General features: G+C 49.0%; 1 protein-coding gene across 2 annotated transcripts in view; it reads right to left on the reverse strand.

Moving 5' to 3' along the window:
- Positions 1 to 18,723, reverse strand: part of PIWIL1 (piwi like RNA-mediated gene silencing 1) — a 1,338,982-nt gene that overhangs the window by 503,631 nt on the left and 816,628 nt on the right. For both annotated transcript variants that reach the window (XM_069215364.1, XM_069215365.1), the window contains exon 13: positions 15,962 to 16,149. In XM_069215364.1, coding sequence (XP_069071465.1) covers positions 15,962 to 16,149 — 188 coding nt within the window. The remainder of the gene's footprint in view (positions 1 to 15,961; positions 16,150 to 18,723) is intronic.

Here is an 18,723-nt window from a genome sequence, read left to right on the forward strand (position 1 = left end):
GTGATGCTAGACACTGTTGTAAGGGTCGCATGTGTAGTCTTGCGTTTGGGACAATGGCTATGCATGATGACATCATGCCTAGAAGTTTTAGCACAAATTTTGCTTGTATCTTTTGGTTTGGAAACATAGCACTTATTAGCTTGTGGAATGCTTGCACTCTTTGTGGACTTGGAGTGGCAATTCCTTTTGATGTGTTGATGGTTGCTCCTAGATATTGTTGTGTTTGACACGGTTCTAGGTGTGATTTTGTGTAGTTGATGGAAAACCCCAGTTTGTGAAGGGTTTGTATGACAAAGGTGGTGTCGTTTGCGCATTTTTTTACTGTGTTGGTTTTGATTAGCCAGTCGTCTAGGTAAGGGAACACATGTATCTGTTGTCTCCTGATGTGTGCTGCTACTACTGCTAGACATTTTGTGAACACTTTTGGTGCAGTTGTTATTCCGAATGGCAACACCTTGAATTGGTAATGTATTCCTTTGAATACGAACCGTAGGTACTTTCTGTGAGAAGGGTGTATTGGTATATGAAAGTACGCATCCTTTAGGTCTAATGTGGTCATGTAATCTTGCTGTTTGAGCAGTGGAATGATGTCTTGTAGTGTGACCATGTGAAAATGGTCCGATATGATGTAGGTATTTAGTGTCCTGAGATCTAATATTGGTCTCAATGTTTCGTCTCTTTTTGGAATTAGAAAGTACAGGGAGTAAACTCCTGTGTTTTTTTGTTGTACTGGTACTAATTCTATTGCATCCTTTTGCAGTAGTGCTTGAACTTCTAGTCCTAAAAGTTCTAAATGATGTTGTGACATTTTGCGTGTTTTGGGGGGGATGTTTGGTGGGAAGTTGTGGAATTCTATGCAATAGCCATGTTGGATTATTGCTAATACCCAATTGTCTGTTGTAATCTGTTGCCAAGATTGGTAGAATTGGCTTAGTCTTCCCCCCACTGGTGTTGAGTGAAGGGGTTGCGTGACTTGAAAGTCACTGTTTAGGTGGAGGTGTTTTTGGAGTCTGGAATCTTCCCCTACTCCTTGGGAATTGACCCCCCCGATATCCCCTGAAACCACCCCTTTGGAAGGGACCTTGATATGGTGTGGTTCTTGATTGTTGGCTGGTGGTGTCTGTGGGTTGGCCACGAAACCCCCCTCTAAATGGAGTTTTTCTGAAAGAGCCTCTGCTCTGCGGGGAGTAGAGTGCGCCCATGGCTTTGGCCGTGTCTGTGTCCTTTTTAAGTTTTTCAATGGCTGTATCCACTTCCGAGCCAAACAGTTGTTTCTCGTTGAAGGGCATATTAAGGACAGCCTGCTGGATTTCAGGTTTGAAGCCTGAAGTGCGGAGCCAAGCGTGTCTCCTTATGGTGACAGCAGTGTTGACTGTTCTTGCTGCAGTATCGGCTGCGTCTAGTGAAGAGCGGATTTGATTGTTTGAGATCGTTTGTCCCTCTTCCACTATTTGCTGCGCCCTTTTTTGGTATTCCTGGGGAAGATGGTCTACGAGAAGTTGCATCTCGTCCCAGTGTGCGAGGTCATATATGGCCAGCAGCGCTTGTGAATTTGCGATGCGCCACTGGTTGGCTGCCTGTGACGCCACTCTTTTCCCTGCCGCGTCAAATTTTCGGCTTTCTTTGTCCGGAGGTGGGGCGTCGCCAGATGTATGTGAATTTGCTCTTTTGCGAGCTGCCCCTACTACCACAGAGTCGGGTGGTAACTGCGAAGTAATAAACACTGGGTCTGTGGGTGGTGGTTTGTATTTCTTATCCACCCTTGGGGTGATGGCTCTTGATTTTACGGGCTCCTCAAAAATTTGTTTTGCGTGCCGTAACATCCCTGGGAGACATTGATATTGGCTATGTGTAGCCGAGAGGGTGTTAAATAAGAAATCATCCTCTATAGGATCGGAATGCAGTTGGACATTGTGGAAGTCTGCAGCCCTAGCCACCAGTTGCGAGTATGAGGTACTGTCCTCTGGCGGTGACGGCTTTGTGGGGTATGACTCGGGATCATTGTCCGGCACTGGGGTGTCATACAGGTCCCAAGCGTCTTGATCCTGATCGTCATGACTTATGGTAGTTTGCGCTGGTGAGTGCATTTGTGGCGGTGTTTGTGCCGGCGATGCCTGTGGAGGAGAGGGCGGAGGCGTGACTCTTTTAACCACTTTGGCTTGTGGTTGTGTGTCATCCTTTGGAAGTCCGATCTTTCTTTTCCTCATGATTGGGGGAAGGGTTGATATCTTCCCTGTATCTTGCTGGATGCACAGTCTCTTTTGTGTGTAGTCCGATTCTACACTTTGGAGCTCTTGTCCAAATTTGTGCATTTGGCCACTTAGTCCTTGTTCCTCTGAGTAGGATGAAGGTGTGGTATTTTTCGGCGCCGAGAGAGAATCTTTTTTCGGTTTCGGCACCGACAGAATTTTTGTTCCTTTCGGCATGGATTCTCGGTGCCGATGTCTTTCGGTGCCGGTATCTTGTTTTTGTCTCTCGGAGCCGCTTTCTCGGCTCCGAGGTTGCTCCATGGCGGTCCCTCGACCGGAGTCGGGTGTCTTCGCTATGGGCGTGCCCTTTTTCGGCCCCTTCGACGGGTCGCCTGATTTATGGGTCGAGCCATGGCCTGTTGGCAGTGGCGTCCCCTGGGCTTTTGGTTTGTCGATGGATTTACTTTTCGACGTCTTACTCACAGTTTGTTGCTGTTGTTCGACGTCGGAGTCTCCGGATTCTGATTCCGGAACCGAGAATGTTTCCTCTTCGTCGTCGAAACGTTGTTTTGTCGACGTGGACGCCATTTGGTGACGCCTGGCTCTTCGGTCCCGGAGTGTTTTTCTGGACCGGAAGGCTCGACAGGCTTCACAGGTATCCTCCTTGTGCTCGGGGGACAAGCACAAGTTACAGACCAAGTGCTGATCTGTATAAGGATACTTACTGTGACATTTTGGGCAGAAACGAAACGGGGTCCGTTCCATCGGCTTCGATGTCGCACGCGGTCGGGCCGACCAGGCCCCGATGGGGGATCGAAACTGCCCCAAAGTCTTCCGATGATCGGTGTCGATGTACCTAACTATCCCGATACCGAACGGAACAATACCGACGCTTTCTTCCGAGATTCTGACTAACTTTCCGAACCGAAACACGGAGCGAAAAGGAATACGTGCGAACCCGACAGCGGAAAAAAACAATCTAAGATGGAGTCGACGCCCATGCGCAATGGAGCCAAAGAGGGAGGAGTCCTTCGGTCCCGTGACCAAAAAGACTTCTTCGAAGAAAAACAACTTGTAATACTCCGAGCCCAACACCAGGCAGCGGACTGTGCCAAACATGTGTATCTGCAGCAACATATGCCATCGAACATATATATACACACATATATATATACACACACACACACACATACATATAGAGCCTGAACCCCTTTTTTGACTTAAAGATGAAGATCTGGGGCATCGTGGCCTCCTATAAGCTGCATAATTTTTTCTCTCAACTGACACTGCAGGCCCTCCCGATTTAAGGTGAAGATTACACTTAAAGAGATATAGTGAAGAAATGCTCCAGGATCTCTGCATGTGTGCGGGACTATCCAGTGCTTATGACTATTAATGGATTGTTCACCTTGCAGACAGGGATTGCCAATTTCACCCTAGACTGAGACACTGGCACAATTATCCAGGTATGGGGGAGGTCATGCTGAGTTGACATCTGGCAAAGGGTACAGTTGTCATGCTCTCAGAGCGTAGGTAGTGATAGCAAGGAAGATATAGATATGACTGCCATAGATGGATTAGTTTATGCTGTTCACATGTTAGTAATGCTGATTACAATGCTTTGTTTCATCTGACTAATAGAAGCTCATTCTCTTTATGCAAGAATACAATTGTTTCAATAAATGTTTGAAAACCTTTATTCGGATCTTTGTGTTTACCTTGGGCATGCATGAGTAAACAACGAAAGGGTAAGATTTGTTTCCACAACTTCCCTGGGAGACAGAGTGGTCATATTTGAGGTTGCCGAAATTATCTTTTACCTAGGGCGTGGCCTTGCCTTCGGCAAGATGGCCGTCACTGAGTGAGGCTCTGCTGGGCTTCGGGCCTAAATACGACATTTCTCCTGCTGGAGGGGCCGCTCTTCTCCTCCTCCATAGCCTGTTGGAGCCCTGCGCGCTGCCTCTGACTGGGGCGATGGCTCCATGCGGGCTGTCTGCAGTGGGCTTGGGGGAGCCGGGCGCAGCCCTGGGCGCACTGATTCCTGGCCTCGTGGGCCTGCTATGCGGCCCTCCGGGCGTGGCGACTCCCGCGATGTTTCTGGGAGTTGGGCGCCTCTGGCCTCCCCTCCCAGGGCCCGATCGGAGGTCGGGTCGCGTACCTTGGCGCTGTGGGTGTGCTGGTGCGCCGTGGTTTTTGCCCAGAGGCCGCGCGTGGTCGGCTGGAGCAGCACCCCCTGGGCTGAAGATTGGGCGGCGGGGGCACCGCGGCCCGTGCTGGATGGCTTTGAGTTGCCCCGTGGCCAGCTGCGCGGCTGGAGACTTGCCGGCCCTCCGCCTCCTCGAACGGCCAGTGCTGGGGAGGGTGGCCTGCGGGGCATTCTTGGTTGGTCGGCAGCTCTGGGCCTGGCGGTTGTGTTGGCTGGGTGCCATTTTGCCCAGGCTTGGGTGCCATCCCTGGTCGGATCGGGCCGGAGGCGCACGGTGAGCTGCTGTACCAGTGTTGCCCCACCCCCTCCCCGGCAGTTGGATTCTTCGGCTCGTGGCTGGTACCTTGGTGGACTATCTGAAGCTGTGTGGAGTGGTCGGCACCAGTGGGACCCTGCCCTGTGGACGACGGGCTGAGCACAGGTACTCCCCTTCCATTGTCCATGTATGTGCACTGGTTTTAGGTGCTGGAGGGGGGTGCACTTACCTGGCGGGTGTGTCAGGTGCACCTGTGTTGCGAGTCAGTGACCAGTCCTGACTTTGTAAAAACTGCGCTGCCTGGCTCTCCAGGGCTGTGTCTTGGCCCTTAGGTGAGGATACTTCTGGCTGTCTTCTTGGATGGATAGGTGAATCTTATTGTTCGGTATTCTCAAGCTATGCTCGAGGTGTGGCGATACTGCTGCGTAAGGGGTTGCAGTGGCGCACTCAGAGGGTTGTAGTGGGTCCTAACGGTAGATATGTCTTTTTAAGTGGTATGCTGATAGAGCATGTCGGCTAGAGTTTTTCTATGGCCCCAACACGGATGACCCTGAGTTTTTTCGAGAGGTGTGGCGATTAGTGGAATCGTTAGGTGATGGCGCGGTGATTTGGGGTGAAGATTTCAATGTGGTTTTGGATTCGGAGGCGGATCGTGAAAGCTTGGCCAGGGCCCAGCATGGTGCGGCGGCGAGGGCCTTGAGATCGGTGATGGATGAAGGTGCCTTGGTGGATCTGTGGAGGGTGAAGCACGGAGCTGCGAGAGGGCACGTGTCAATTATGCTCATAGTAGTTGGTCTCGCCTTGACCGTTGGTTGGGTACAAGGGACGTGGAGCTCTGGACGCTATTGGTGGATCATATGGCTCGCACCTTATCTGATCACTCGCCGGTGAAGCTGGTGCTGGAAGTGCCGTGCGGATTGGAGCGCTCGTTTATGTGGCGGTTGCCGACTGGGACACAACGCGACGGGGCCTTCCGTGAGGAGGCGCGCTAGACTATAGTTCTTTTTTTTTTTTTTACTGAAAGTAGTGGGTCTGTGAGCTCCGCTGATACTCTATGGTAGGCCTTCAAGGTGGTCATTCGCGGATTATGTCTGTCGAAGCAGCATGGTGTGCTGTGGGCATTACGCCGGGATCTAGTAGATCTGGAACATAGGATTGCGGATTTGGAGCAGTGTTTAGTGGTAGACTGGTCGGGGGCTATGCATCGGCTCTGCAGAGTGCGGTGTCTTTGTACAAGGTGGCCTCTGCGGGAGATTTGTTTTTTAGGGAGGTCTGCTAGGGCCAGGCGGTATGGGGAGGGGGAGCGGGCAGGCCGCACATTGGCGAATATGCTGTTTAGGCCGTGGGCTAGTAACTATTACTGAAATCGATGATGTTGAGGGCGAGCGCGTGGCTGGGACGAAGGGAGTCATGCAGGTTTTTTCCGATTTCTATGCGAATCTGTACGCGGAGCCTTCCGGCATAGACGCCGCTGCGGCTCAGGCCTATTTTCGGACATTGCTTTGCTTCGACGATGCGTACCGTTCCTATTTTGATGCCCCCTTTTTGGTAGAGGAGGTCACTGCTGCGATTCGTAGTTTGCCTGGCGATAGGTACCCCGGGCTGGATGGATTGACTCCTGCGTTTTATAAGGAGTACGTGGAGATACTTGCTCCACGTCTTTTGGAGGTATATGTGGAGGCGATGGAAACAGGGATGCTCCCTGCCTCCCTCTGTGAGGCCTTGATTGTTACTATATTCAAACCTGGTAAGGATCCATATTGTTGTGACTCGTATCGCCCGTTGTCGATGCGCAGTTGGATTATGTGACTGAGCAGCTGGACCGCATTCGGGCCAGGGTAGACAGTCATGACACAAGATTTGAGCACCTGGAGTCGCTGACATCTGATCTGGAGGACCAACCTATGGGCGAGAGGGAGCAGTTACTCCAAATGGAGCGAGTATTGGACATAATTCGCGATAAAAATGAAGATTTGGAGGCACGCTCTCGTCGCAATAATATCCGAATTATTGGTCTTCCGGAGTCCACGGATATGGTCCGAATGGAAGATTTTGTGTAGAATATGCTCGCTGATCTTTTCTCCCTGGAGAACTCTCTCGATTGATGGTGGTGAAGAGAGCACATAGGTCCCTGGGGCCGCGGCCCCCGCCTGGCACTCCTCTTCGTCCCATAATTGCTCGCCTGTTGAATTACCGGGATAGAGACACGGTCCTCAGGCAGGCCAGGGATCGGCGACCGGTGGTCTATAAGAATAATGAACTTCGCTTCTTTCCGGATTACACCCCTGGTGTGCAGGCGGTGCGCCGTGCCTTTTTGCCGATCAAGCGCATACTAAGCCAGACAGGCGCCAGTTTCTTCCTCATTTACCTGGCCAAATTAAGGGTGCAGCACAGGGGTAAGCTGTTCTTTACAGACCCGAAGCTGGCGGTTAAATTTGCTAAGACAGTGCCTAAGCAGTCAGAGGTTTTGAGCTCTGAGGGTCCTTGAGCTGAGCCTGAGGTCGAGTGATTATGACTTTCTGAGACCGGGGCTGCTGACTTGATGGGCCCACTGTGACCTACAGGGGTCTGTGTACTGTGCCTTACATATTCGGCCGCTCAGCTGCACCACCTTCATATATGGCACTTAGCCCTCCTTCCCTAGTCCTGTTCCGGACTGTGGGATGGGTGGCTTGGCTCTTGCCTTCTGGATGAGTCCTTATTGCATTGCATCGGTTATGATTGGGGCTGTTCGGGGGAGGGACTTCTGTCTGGACCCGGTTGGGATGTCCGCGTGGGTGGGGGCCAGGAGTGCTAATGATTTGTTTTCCTTCTGCTTCTCTACTTTTTCTCTCTTTTCCCTTCTTGTTCTCTGCTGGCGGGCATGTTGGGTAGCTGTGATAGCGTCATTTGCTGGATGGGATGAGGTGATGGAGTCGAGAGTCGTTACGACACTACGCTGTCTTACTTGAAATGTGCGCGGCATGAATGATGGACGGAAGGTGCGTCTTATGTCCGCTTATGTGAAGCGGCACGGCATCGATATATGCATTCTGCAGGAGACTCATTTAGTGGCTTCCTCGCAGGGAAGGCTGAAGGCTGGATGGATAGGTGAATCTTATTGTTCGGTATTCTCAAGCTATGCTCGAGGTGTGGCGATACTGCTGCGTAAGGGGTTGCAGTGGCGCACTCAGAGGGTTGTAGTGGGTCCTAACGGTAGATATGTCTTTTTAAGTGGTATGCTGATAGAGCATGTCGGCTAGAGTCTTTCTATGGCCCCAACACGGATGACCCTGAGTTTTTTCGAGAGGTGTGGCGATTAGTGGAATCGTTAGGTGATGGCGCGGTGATTTGGGGTGAAGATTTCAATGTGGTTTTGGATTCGGAGGCGGATCGTGAAAGCTTGGCCAGGGCCCAGCATGGTGCGGCGGCGAGGGCCTTGAGATCGGTGATGGATGAAGGTGCCTTGGTGGATCTGTGGAGGGTGAAGCACGGAGCTGCGAGAGGGCACGTGTCAATTATGCTCATAGTAGTTGGTCTCGCCTTGACCGTTGGTTGGGTACAAGGGACGTGGAGCTCTGGACGCTATTGGTGGATCATATGGCTCGCACCTTATCTGATCACTCGCCGGTGAAGCTGGTGCTGGAAGTGCCGTGCGGATTGGAGCGCTCGTTTATGTGGCGGTTGCCGACTGGGACACAACGCGACGGGGCCTTCCGTGAGGAGGCGCGCTAGACTATAGTTCTTTTTTTTTTTTTTACTGAAAGTAGTGGGTCTGTGAGCTCCGCTGATACTCTATGGTAGGCCTTCAAGGTGGTCATTCGCGGATTATGTCTGTCGAAGCAGCATGGTGTGCTGTGGGCATTACGCCGGGATCTAGTAGATCTGGAACATAGGATTGTGGATTTGGAGCAGTGTTTAGTGGTAGACTGGTCGGGGGCTATGCATCGGCTCTGCAGAGTGCGGTGTCTTTGTACAAGGTGGCCTCTGCGGGAGATTTGTTTTTTAGGGAGGTCTGCTAGGGCCAGGCGGTATGGGGAGGGGGAGCGGGCAGGCCGCACATTGGCGAATATGCTGTTTAGGCCGTGGGCTAGTAACTATTACTGAAATCGATGATGTTGAGGGCGAGCGCGTGGCTGGGACGAAGGGAGTCATGCAGGTTTTTTCCGATTTCTATGCGAATCTGTACGCGGAGCCTTCCGGCATAGACGCCGCTGCGGCTCAGGCCTATTTTCGGACATTGCTTTGCTTCGACGATGCGTACCGTTCCTATTTTGATGCCCCCTTTTTGGTAGAGGAGGTCACTGCTGCGATTCGTAGTTTGCCTGGCGATAGGTACCCCGGGCTGGATGGATTGACTCCTGCGTTTTATAAGGAGTACGTGGAGATACTTGCTCCACGTCTTTTGGAGGTATATGTGGAGGCGATGGAAACAGGGATGCTCCCTGCCTCCCTCTGTGAGGCCTTGATTGTTACTATATTCAAACCTGGTAAGGATCCATATTGTTGTGACTCGTATCGCCCGTTGTCTATGATTAACATTGATAACAAAATCTTGGCTAAAATGATTGCGGCGTGGTTACAGCCGCTGCTCCCGAAATTGGTGCTCCCCGATCAGTCGGGGTTTGAGCCTGGCCGATATACATCTCATAATTTGCGCACGTTCTTTGCAGCCGCTGGTTCCGTTGGCTCAGAGGAAGATGCAGTGGCGGTTTTTCTGGACGCTACAAAGGCCTTCGACTCGCTAGCCTGGGATTACATGTTTGCTTTGCTTGCCAGGGTGGGGCTGAGCGCACGTTTTGTGAATTTGATACGCTTACTGTATTCTGCCCCCAACGATAGGCTGCGCTTAAACGGGTATATTTCAGATCCTTTCCAGGTTGCTCGGGACACTCGTCAAGGATGCCCTCTATCCAGTTATTATTTGCCTTGGCCATGGAGCCCATTGCGGCATGGCTGAGACAACGCTATCATGATAAAGGTCTGCCGTTTCGGCCGATTTTAATTTCCATGTACACAGACGACATAGCATTGTATGTCCTCAAAAATTTAGATATTTTACTGGACGGAATTGTGCGCTTTGGTACTGTAGGAAGTTGGCTCTGTATATACTATTTCAAAGTAAGAAATAGTGTGCACAGTCCAAGGGTTCCCCTTTGAGGTAAGATAGTGGCAAAAATAGATAATTCTAATGCTCTATTTTGTGGTAGTGTGGTTGAGCAGTAGGCTCATCAGAGAGTAGTGTTAAGCATTTGTTGTACACACAGGCAATAAATGAGGAACACACACTCAGACTTAATCCAGGCCAATAGGTTTTTAGATTTAAAAATATATTTCTTAGTTTATTTTAAGAACCACAGGTTCAAGATTTACATCAAACACTTTAAATGTAAGGTACTTCACTTGGATACTTTAGGAACTTTGAATGAACACTATCATGTACAGTCTTTGTAAAAATGGCAATAAGCTATTTCAAAAGGGGACACAGTGCAAAAATCAACAGTTCCTGGGGGAGGTAAGTAAAGGTTAGTTTTGAAGGTAAGTAAAACACAAGTCTCAAAGTTGGGGCATAGGCAGCCCACTGTTGGGGGGTTCAGGGCAACCCCAAAGTTACCACACCAGCAGCTCAGTGCCGGTCAGGTGCAGAGGTCAAAGAGGTGCTTAAAACACACAGGCTTTTATGGAGAACAGGGGTGCCCCGGTTCCAATCTGCCAGCGGGTAAGTACCTGCGTCCACGGGGGCAGACCAGAGGGGTTTTGTAGGGCACCGGGGGGAACACAAGCAGGCACAGAAAGTACACTCAGCGGCACAGGGGCGGCCGGGTGCAGTGTGCAAACAGGCGTTGGGTTTTGTATAGGAAGTAAATGGAGGGACCCGGGGGTCACTTCAACGATGCAGGCAGGCACAGGGGGGCTCCTTGGGGCAGTCGCCACCTGGGCTAGGCAGAGGGTCGCGCCTGCACTGGAGTTCGGTTCCTTCAGGTCCTGGAGGCTGCGGGTGCAGTGTTGGTTCCAGGCTTCAGGGGGAGCCTCTGGATTCTCTCTGCAGGCATCACTGTGGGGGCTCAAGAGGGGGGCGGGGTCTCTGGTTACTCATGGGCTCGCAGTTGCTGGAGGGTCCTCCCCTGAGGTTTTCTGCAGGTCGAGCCGGGACATCGGGTGCAGAGTAGGAAGTCTTGCGCTTCCGGCGGGAAACGTGAAGTCTTTAAAGTTGCTTCTTTGTTGCAAGAAGTTGCAGGTTTTTGAACAGGGCCGCTGTTCACAGGAGTTTCTTGGTCCTTGGGTGCAGGGCAGTCTTCTGAGGCTTCAGAGGTCGCTGGTCCCGGTTGGATGCATCGCTCTTGCAGTTTTCTTCGAAGTTGGGAGAGAGGCCGGTAGGGCTGGGGCCAAAGCAGTTGTCGTCTCTGTCTTCTCTGCAGGGCTTCAGGTCAGCAGTCCTTCTGGTTAAGGTTGCAGGAATCTGATTTCCTGGGATCTGGGGAGCCCCTAAACACTGAATTTAGGGTTGTGTTTAGGTCTGGGAGGGCAGTAGCCAATGGCTACTGTCCTAGAGCGTGGCTACACCCTCTTTGTGCCACCTCCCTGAGGGGAGGGGGGGGGCACATGCCTATTCCTATTGGGGGAATCCTCCAAAATCAAGATGGAGGATTTCTAAAGGCAGGAGTCATCTCAGCTCAGGACACCTTAGGGGCTGTCCTGACTGGTGGGTGACTCCTTGTTTTTCTCATTACCTCCCCTGGACTTGCCACCAAAATTGGGGGCTGTATCCAGGGGGCGGGCAGCTCCACTAGCTGGAGTGCCCTGGGGCATTGTAACACAAAGCCTGATCCTTTGAGGCTCACTGCTAGGTGTTACAGTTCCTGCAGGGGGGAGGTGTTAAGTACCTCCACCCAGTGCAGGCTTTGTTTCTTTCCTCAGAGAGCACAAAGGCTCTCACCCTAGGGGGTCAGAAACTCATCTCTCAGCAGCAGGCTGGCACGAGCCAGTCAGTCCTGCACTGAAGGATCGGGTAAAATACAGGGGGTCATCTCCAACAGGCATCAGTGTGGGTTTATTATTCTGAGAAGTTTGATACCAAACTTCCCAGTATTCAATGTAGCCATTATGGAGCTGTGGAGTTCGTTTTTGAAAAACTCCCAGACCATATACTTAATATTGCCACACTGCACATACAATGTCTAAGAATGGACTTAGACACTGTAGGGGCATATTGCTCATGCAGCTATGCCCTCACCTGTGGTATAGTGCACCCTGCCTTAGGGCTGTAAGGCTTGCTAGAGGGGTGACTTACCTATGCCATAGGCAGTATTTTGTGGGCATGGGATCCTGAGGGGGACGCCATGTCGACTTTGCCTTTTTCTCCCCACCAGCACACACAATCTGCAAAGGCAGTGTGCATGTGTTAGGTGAGGGGTCCCTAAGGGTGGCACAACACATGCTGCAGCCCTTAGAGACCTTCCCTGGTCACAGGGCCCTTGGTACCACTGGTACCTTTTACAAGGGACTTATCTGTGTGCCAGGGGTGTGCCACTTGTGGAAACAATGGTACATTTTAAGTGAAAGAACACTGGAGCTGGGGCCTGGTTAGCAGCACACTTCTCAGTCAAGTCAGCATCAGTATCAGGCAAAAAGTGGGGTGTAACTGCAACAGGGAGCCATTTCCTTACAGGTACCTTCTCAGGAATCGCGATCAATTGGTCTAAATCAGTGGTGTTGCCTTTGTCTGCGGGCACTGTGAACTTCCCTTCTCGGTATCCAATTGTATGGTCATGTGGTCCTGTACGATATTTGGGAGTTTGGCTGAGCGGCGATGTGGAGACTCTCTGGAGGGCCAATTATGGCAAGGCTCTATCGTGGCTGGAGGACAAAGTAGAGGCTTGGCGCTCACTGCCACTCTCGCTGACTTGGCGTATCGCCATTGCTAAAATGGTGGTCTTGCCCAAATTCTTGTACTTGTTTGTTAATCTCCCTCTTCCGGTGAGCTTTTTGCAATGTCTTTGCTCTGCCTTGATCCGTCTGGCCTGGGCTGGCAGGCAAACTAGAATCGCCTGGGAGAAGCTGACGTTACCGCTTGCGCTGGGGGGCCTTGCCGCACCTGACATGGAACTATATTACTAAGTACAAAGGCTCACTTTGCGTATTACTGGCTACGCCCGATTCGATATTTACCCCATCTTGCTCCTGAGAGCGACGCGGTGTGGCCGGATGGCTTGACCCGTGTCCTTGGTAACCCCGCCCGGTCCAGGGCACTCTGAATTGACACAGTGGCGTGTACATCGCGCGCTTGGACGGCCCTATTGAATTGTTCTGGAGTGAGTACGCCATTCGCCCCCTCGTTGCCAGTTCTTTATGTCACGGAGATGTTTCGTGATGTGAGGCTACGCAAATTTCTTCAGACGGTGAATTTAACTGACTTGGGTGACTGGTTTGTTGATGGGCGTCCGATATCACCTGGGGATGCTCTGCACGACGAGGGCGCTACTGCACTGCAGCGGCTGTACTTTCTGCGTGTATGTGCCATGTGCGTGCCCGCTTTTCTGGCCCCCCGGGAACTTCTTTGGTGTGTCAGGCTTTAGAGGTATTGTGCTGCGCTCAGTCGCCGCGTAAGCTCATCACTAAACTGTACAAATGAATGCAGGGTCAGCACAGTGGCGTGGTGTGTTTGTCCAGGGCGCGCTGGGAGGCGATGTTGGCGAGCCTATTTCTGAGGAGGTGTGGCGGAAATGCTGTGAGCACATGCGAGTCTTGTCGCCCAATTACAGGCTGCGTCTGATTCACTTCAAGGTTCTACACAGTATGTATTGTACCCCACAAAGCCTATGTTCCATGGGCCTGAGAGCTGATGCGTGCTGTGAGCGATACGGTGCCCCTGATGCTGGCTTTTTCCACCTTGCGTCGGAGTGTGCCGTTCTCCATGCCTTCTGGACGGAAGTAATACAGATGATTGAGAAGATGACTGGTTTGGAGCTGCCCATCTCTCCTAGAATGGCGCTGCTTGGCTGTGTTGATGGGGTGCGGCTGGCATACAGGAAACTGGTGGGCCTGCTCCTCCTGTTGGCTAAGCGCAGAGTTGCAATGTGCTGGGGTCAGGGCCGGGCCCCTTGCGGCTCTGACTGGCTGCGGGACGCCTCCTTTTGTCAAGAACAATTGATGCTTTTTTGGGAGCTAGCTCCTGAGGGATCTCGGCCTAGGGATATCTGGGCTCCGCTGCGCTCCTTTCTGGAGTCCTTATAGTGCGGTTCCCTTTGAAATGTATGGATGTTCACGTGCTGTGTACTCTTGCCTCCGTTGCTCTCCTCCTGTGGTGTGACTGCAGTATGTAACTGATTGCATGGGGGGCGCTCTGTGACCCTTCTATGTCTGCCTTATCCCTCTCTCTTTCTTAGACTTTGGTGACTCTGTACTGCTTCTTGTCCCTAAGATGTTTAGTTCTAGTCGCACGCCCCTGGATTCACGTTTTGGAATGTGTACACCGCAATGGTTTGAGCCCCTCTGATGGGTTGGAGATATCCCAAGCTATACACTGGCTGCGTTTCGCGCTGGTGCTGTTGGTGTTAGGATTGAGCCCCTGCATTAGGATGGGACTAATGTATGTCTATGTAATTATGTTCTGCAGGACCTTTCTTTGTTGATATCTGTTGTATGCTCTTTGTTTATTATAAAATGAATAAATAAATATATTTAAAAGAAATATATCTTTTACCTTCGAAAAGTTAAGGGTTCGGATGAGGAAGTGTGAGCTACCCAAGAATTGGGCCGACATTTCCTGTTGGTGGAGACTGACTCAGTCCCTGTCAAAGTTCTCTTGTCCAAAAATGCAGTCATACTTTTTTTTTTGGGAAACCGTATAACAAAGCAAAAGTAAAGGGCATAAAATCAAAGTGCCCCTTGAGTCCCCAAAGACCAGTGTTATGGCTCCCTTGTTCACCAATGCAAAAACGTTTGACTCCAAAATTAAAGCACGTTCTAGAGAGCACATCCTGTTCCTGGTCGAATGATTGAAGTCCAGAGAGCAGGGCAGGGAGCTCCATTATTCATTAGCTGAATGATCAAACTGTGCTTTGATCATCTCCAAATTTGTTGAACGTGACGGGAGCATCGGAGTCAGATCTAGCAAAGTTCCTCAATGCATGTAAGTCTTCGAGCACCAGGGAGAGGCTCTAGCAAAGAAGCTACACTGAGGCAGGTCCAAATGCTTTCTCTTGCCAATATCGGTTACGAGATTGGTGCAAACAACCGCGTCATAGATGGCGCCAAGCACACACAGGTTGGCACCCTGGCAGACACTGGATTTGTTTGATGCTAAGCAAAGATGCAAGTCTGAGGAAGAGTGAAGTGGGGAGAAGGTAGGCAAGAAACAGAAATCGCCAAAAACCATGGGTGCACACTTTTGAACTGGACCAGTGGATAACGGGGCCATCCTGAAGAGACCAAGTATTTGACCTGACTTGGATGGTCTTCAGGTGCAGAGATGAACACAAGTCACATGCCAAGGGGTATTTTCAGACACCAAATGCAGATGTTGTACGAGTCCAACAAGAACATCTTCAGGCATCAGCCACATGTTGAACCATCAAATCTTAGGAGACTGGATTACTTGCCCTTAATAGAGAGGAATTTCACTGGTTAAGAACTAAAAAGACATTTGGGTACAAGTCAATGAGGCACTTAAAAACATAACCCAATTCCAGCAGGCTTGCTCGCACTTTATGTACCTTGAGCCTGCATAGTTATGGCTCAGGCAGCTTGGTGCCACCTGGGAGGACAGAAGAGGTAAAGCTCAGGAAATGTTTCAGGGTCCAGTCTGGAGCCTGAGGAATTTGTGGAAAGTAGTATTCACCAGAAAGCGTAGATTAGCAAATGCAAAGATCTGGGGCATGAACAGCTCCGGAGGTGCACAACTCTTGAGGCTTCTGTCTGAAGGTCTTCAAGGGAAAGACAAATGCATTTAAAAAAAAATGACCAAATCTGAAATTCCCAAATACAGTAGGAAAAAATCTCACTTTAGGCCTAAATATATATTGAACTCTGATGAAAATCTTTTTGTACAGAATGGAAACCGCTTTACTTTAAAATAAAAAATAAAAAGAAAAGTATGCTTTAGTCACAGCATTCAGCTTTTGAAAGAGTAAAACACAGTAACCCTAACATCTCATCTGAGTTCTTCACCACTTTTTAAATGTTAAACTAAATCAAAGTACAAGAAAAACAAACAAGTGTTAAAACAGAATGTGTTCTTAAAATACTTTCAAACATTATGATAAACTAATTCAACTCAATACACAGAACCTCACAGGACTATCAGAACGATGTACAGTCAGATATGCTTACATGATTGCTTTGTTCATTTTGATGCCCATTGAGGGGGTAACCTTGAAAAGATTCTGCACCAATGTGTTTGCAGCTTCATAGTTCCTTCGAGTATAGATCAACAGCCAATTGTCCAACGACTTAGCACTTGTCAACGGCAATCCTCGTGTCTCTTTTGTCCAATCTGCAGTGTGTGGCGTATAATCAAGCTGTAAAGATAGTACAATACAACAATACAAGTCTTTAAAATCTCTGAAAAAAAAAATACTAACAAGCTGTAATGACAAGATGAACAATGTATATTTTGAACAAAAAAAATGAAACAAGAGCAGCTGAAAACTGGTTTGAATTTGCTTGAAAAGGAAAATTCAGTTGATTTAAGTTACATGTACAGTTCGTGATAACCAATAAACAGAGCCTAGATTTACCAATGGAAAGGGCCAAAAAATAAATGGAAAAGCCCTGCTCTCAAAAGTCAAGTACATTTCTTTTTGCTAGACTTGCAGTTGGTATGCAATAACTCATTTTCCCCCAACTGTGTACTCTCCCTTTCTTTCTGAGTATGCAATGCCCTTACCCCTTCGCTATTATCATGAAGCCTTTGTTGACAGTACTAAATTATGAAATCAAAATTAAATAAATCCAATGGTGGTCCCATCACCATTACCAACTGAACTGCTCAATCACAAATCCCTTGTCCAAACAATAATTCAAAGACTTGGACATGGAAATCTGAAGGTTGACAAGAAATATCATAGGGTACCCCTCCTGCTTCAAGTGAAATCCCAACAAAGCATACAGGTAAATATTGTAGTCTGAACAAAACTATTTCAAGACTGAAGACTATTACTTTAAAAGTATACTCCACTCTAGCTCACTACACTTCTGTGGCACGCCAGAAAACCATCAGTCAAGGAGTCGCATTCAAAGAAAGAAGGAGTTTAACAAAGCTTATGCTTAACAAAAGAGAAAATGAGTAGGAAAAAGACCATCTTAAGCTCATAGGGAAAATAAATGAACAAGTTACTCACCTTCAGTAACAACTTATCTGGTAGATACTATCTAGTCCCAGATTCCTTACGAAATATTCCCAGGGGTCGCAATGGATGTGGAACACCTCACACAGTAGCCCTACATGACTGTAGTTTGTGTCAAACAGCTCTGAATCGTAGCCGTGGTCCGCCCAGGATGTGACGTGCCTAAATAGACACCATCCCAGCCTGCTGACTTCAGTTTGTGATTTTTCCAGGCCGGAAATGCAGAACCACAGCAGGTTAATGACCAGTCTGTGAATTCTAAATACCTACAAGAACCTTTTTAGGTGGAGGAGTACACCTCGCAGAAGAGAGAGGGTAGGAGGGTTGGTAAGGAATCTGTGGCTAAATAGACACTCCACCAGATGCGGTGTTACTGAAGGTGAGAAACTTATTTATTTGATAGAGACTTCAAGATAAAGATTCCTTACTTGTCCCATTCAAGTATTAAAAGATACCAACAGGGGCAAGGACCTATGATTTGCAGTAAAAACACAAGTGTGCCAAATAGATCTGGTGAGTAAGTTCAACATTACATATTGAGTTTACCATTACTCTAGCTAGATAGGACTTGATGCCTGGAAATAAAAGCTACAGCACATCTATTTAAGTCCTGAAAAAGCCCTGGATCCAAAGAGGCCTAACCGTGAAGGACTGAAACATGTTGACTGATCATTTGGGTGAGACAATAAGTAACCCTTTACTCATATAATATCTGCTTTTCACCATACCAGAACCACTGAAGGGGTACCAAGGTAACCTTTAGGTATTTTTGTCATTACCACAGTAGACCCATTATCCTAAGTGATACATTCAATATGGTAGAACCTATCCTGGTTTATAGGGACCAGGAAGAGACTTAATGATGAAGCACAATACCAATAGTGTGTGTGAGGGTCCAAAGGAAATACTGGGTCACTGGCACTTGTATAGTTACACAGTCAGAGAATCGACTGAAAAAATGTGGATGTAGGATATCTTAAGTATGGCAGTCTCAGATTGTGAGGAGGTATCCTATATTCATCTATTTCCCTCTCCCCCCACAACAAATGTCTCACCTCTCACAGGATTAATGAAGAATCTGGGTTATCAATTGTTTTTGACACTACTAACATTAATGTCATGGGCTCCAAACTCGTCTCCCTTGACACATATGTATTGACAGAGGAGGAAGCACAGATAAATATCTGTGACCATTTTTTTTCATACTGCATTGCCCATGCACTGTGCATATGAGTACTTGAAGGCAAAGGTTTGCATTTTGTGTCTGCTGGGTGGCAACAAGGTCAATGCCACGGGTGCCCCCAATGGAAGGACTTGTAGCTGAAGATGCCGCTCTTGGATGCATTACCAGTCCAGACAGTTATGGGAAATGAGCCAACAACTCCCTCCCTTAATGTACAAAAGGGTTGTCTGCCTTTTGTTTTCCCCTGGTAGAACTTGAGGAAGGTTCTGAGGGCTAGATGGACCTGCCAGGAGTTTAATATAACTGATGTGACAGCCATGGTGTGTGGAGTCTATATGCCATGGAAAGATGTGACTGAGGTGCATACTCAACTGTGAGAAGTCAGTAGTAATGGTCAATTGCACGAGAAGGCCAAGCAGAACAAGTTACCTTCAGCAAAGCTCTTTCTGGAGGACACGCTAACCAGAGGATATTCAAATAGTACCAGACAAAATCTAGACACTTTTAAATCTGTTCTCCACTAACACTAGACGGTATTATGCCACTCTACTTTTACTTCATTC

Source organism: Pleurodeles waltl, chromosome 11 (genome assembly GCF_031143425.1).
Source record: "Pleurodeles waltl isolate 20211129_DDA chromosome 11, aPleWal1.hap1.20221129, whole genome shotgun sequence".
NCBI classification, from domain to species: Eukaryota; Metazoa; Chordata; class Amphibia; order Caudata; family Salamandridae; genus Pleurodeles; species Pleurodeles waltl.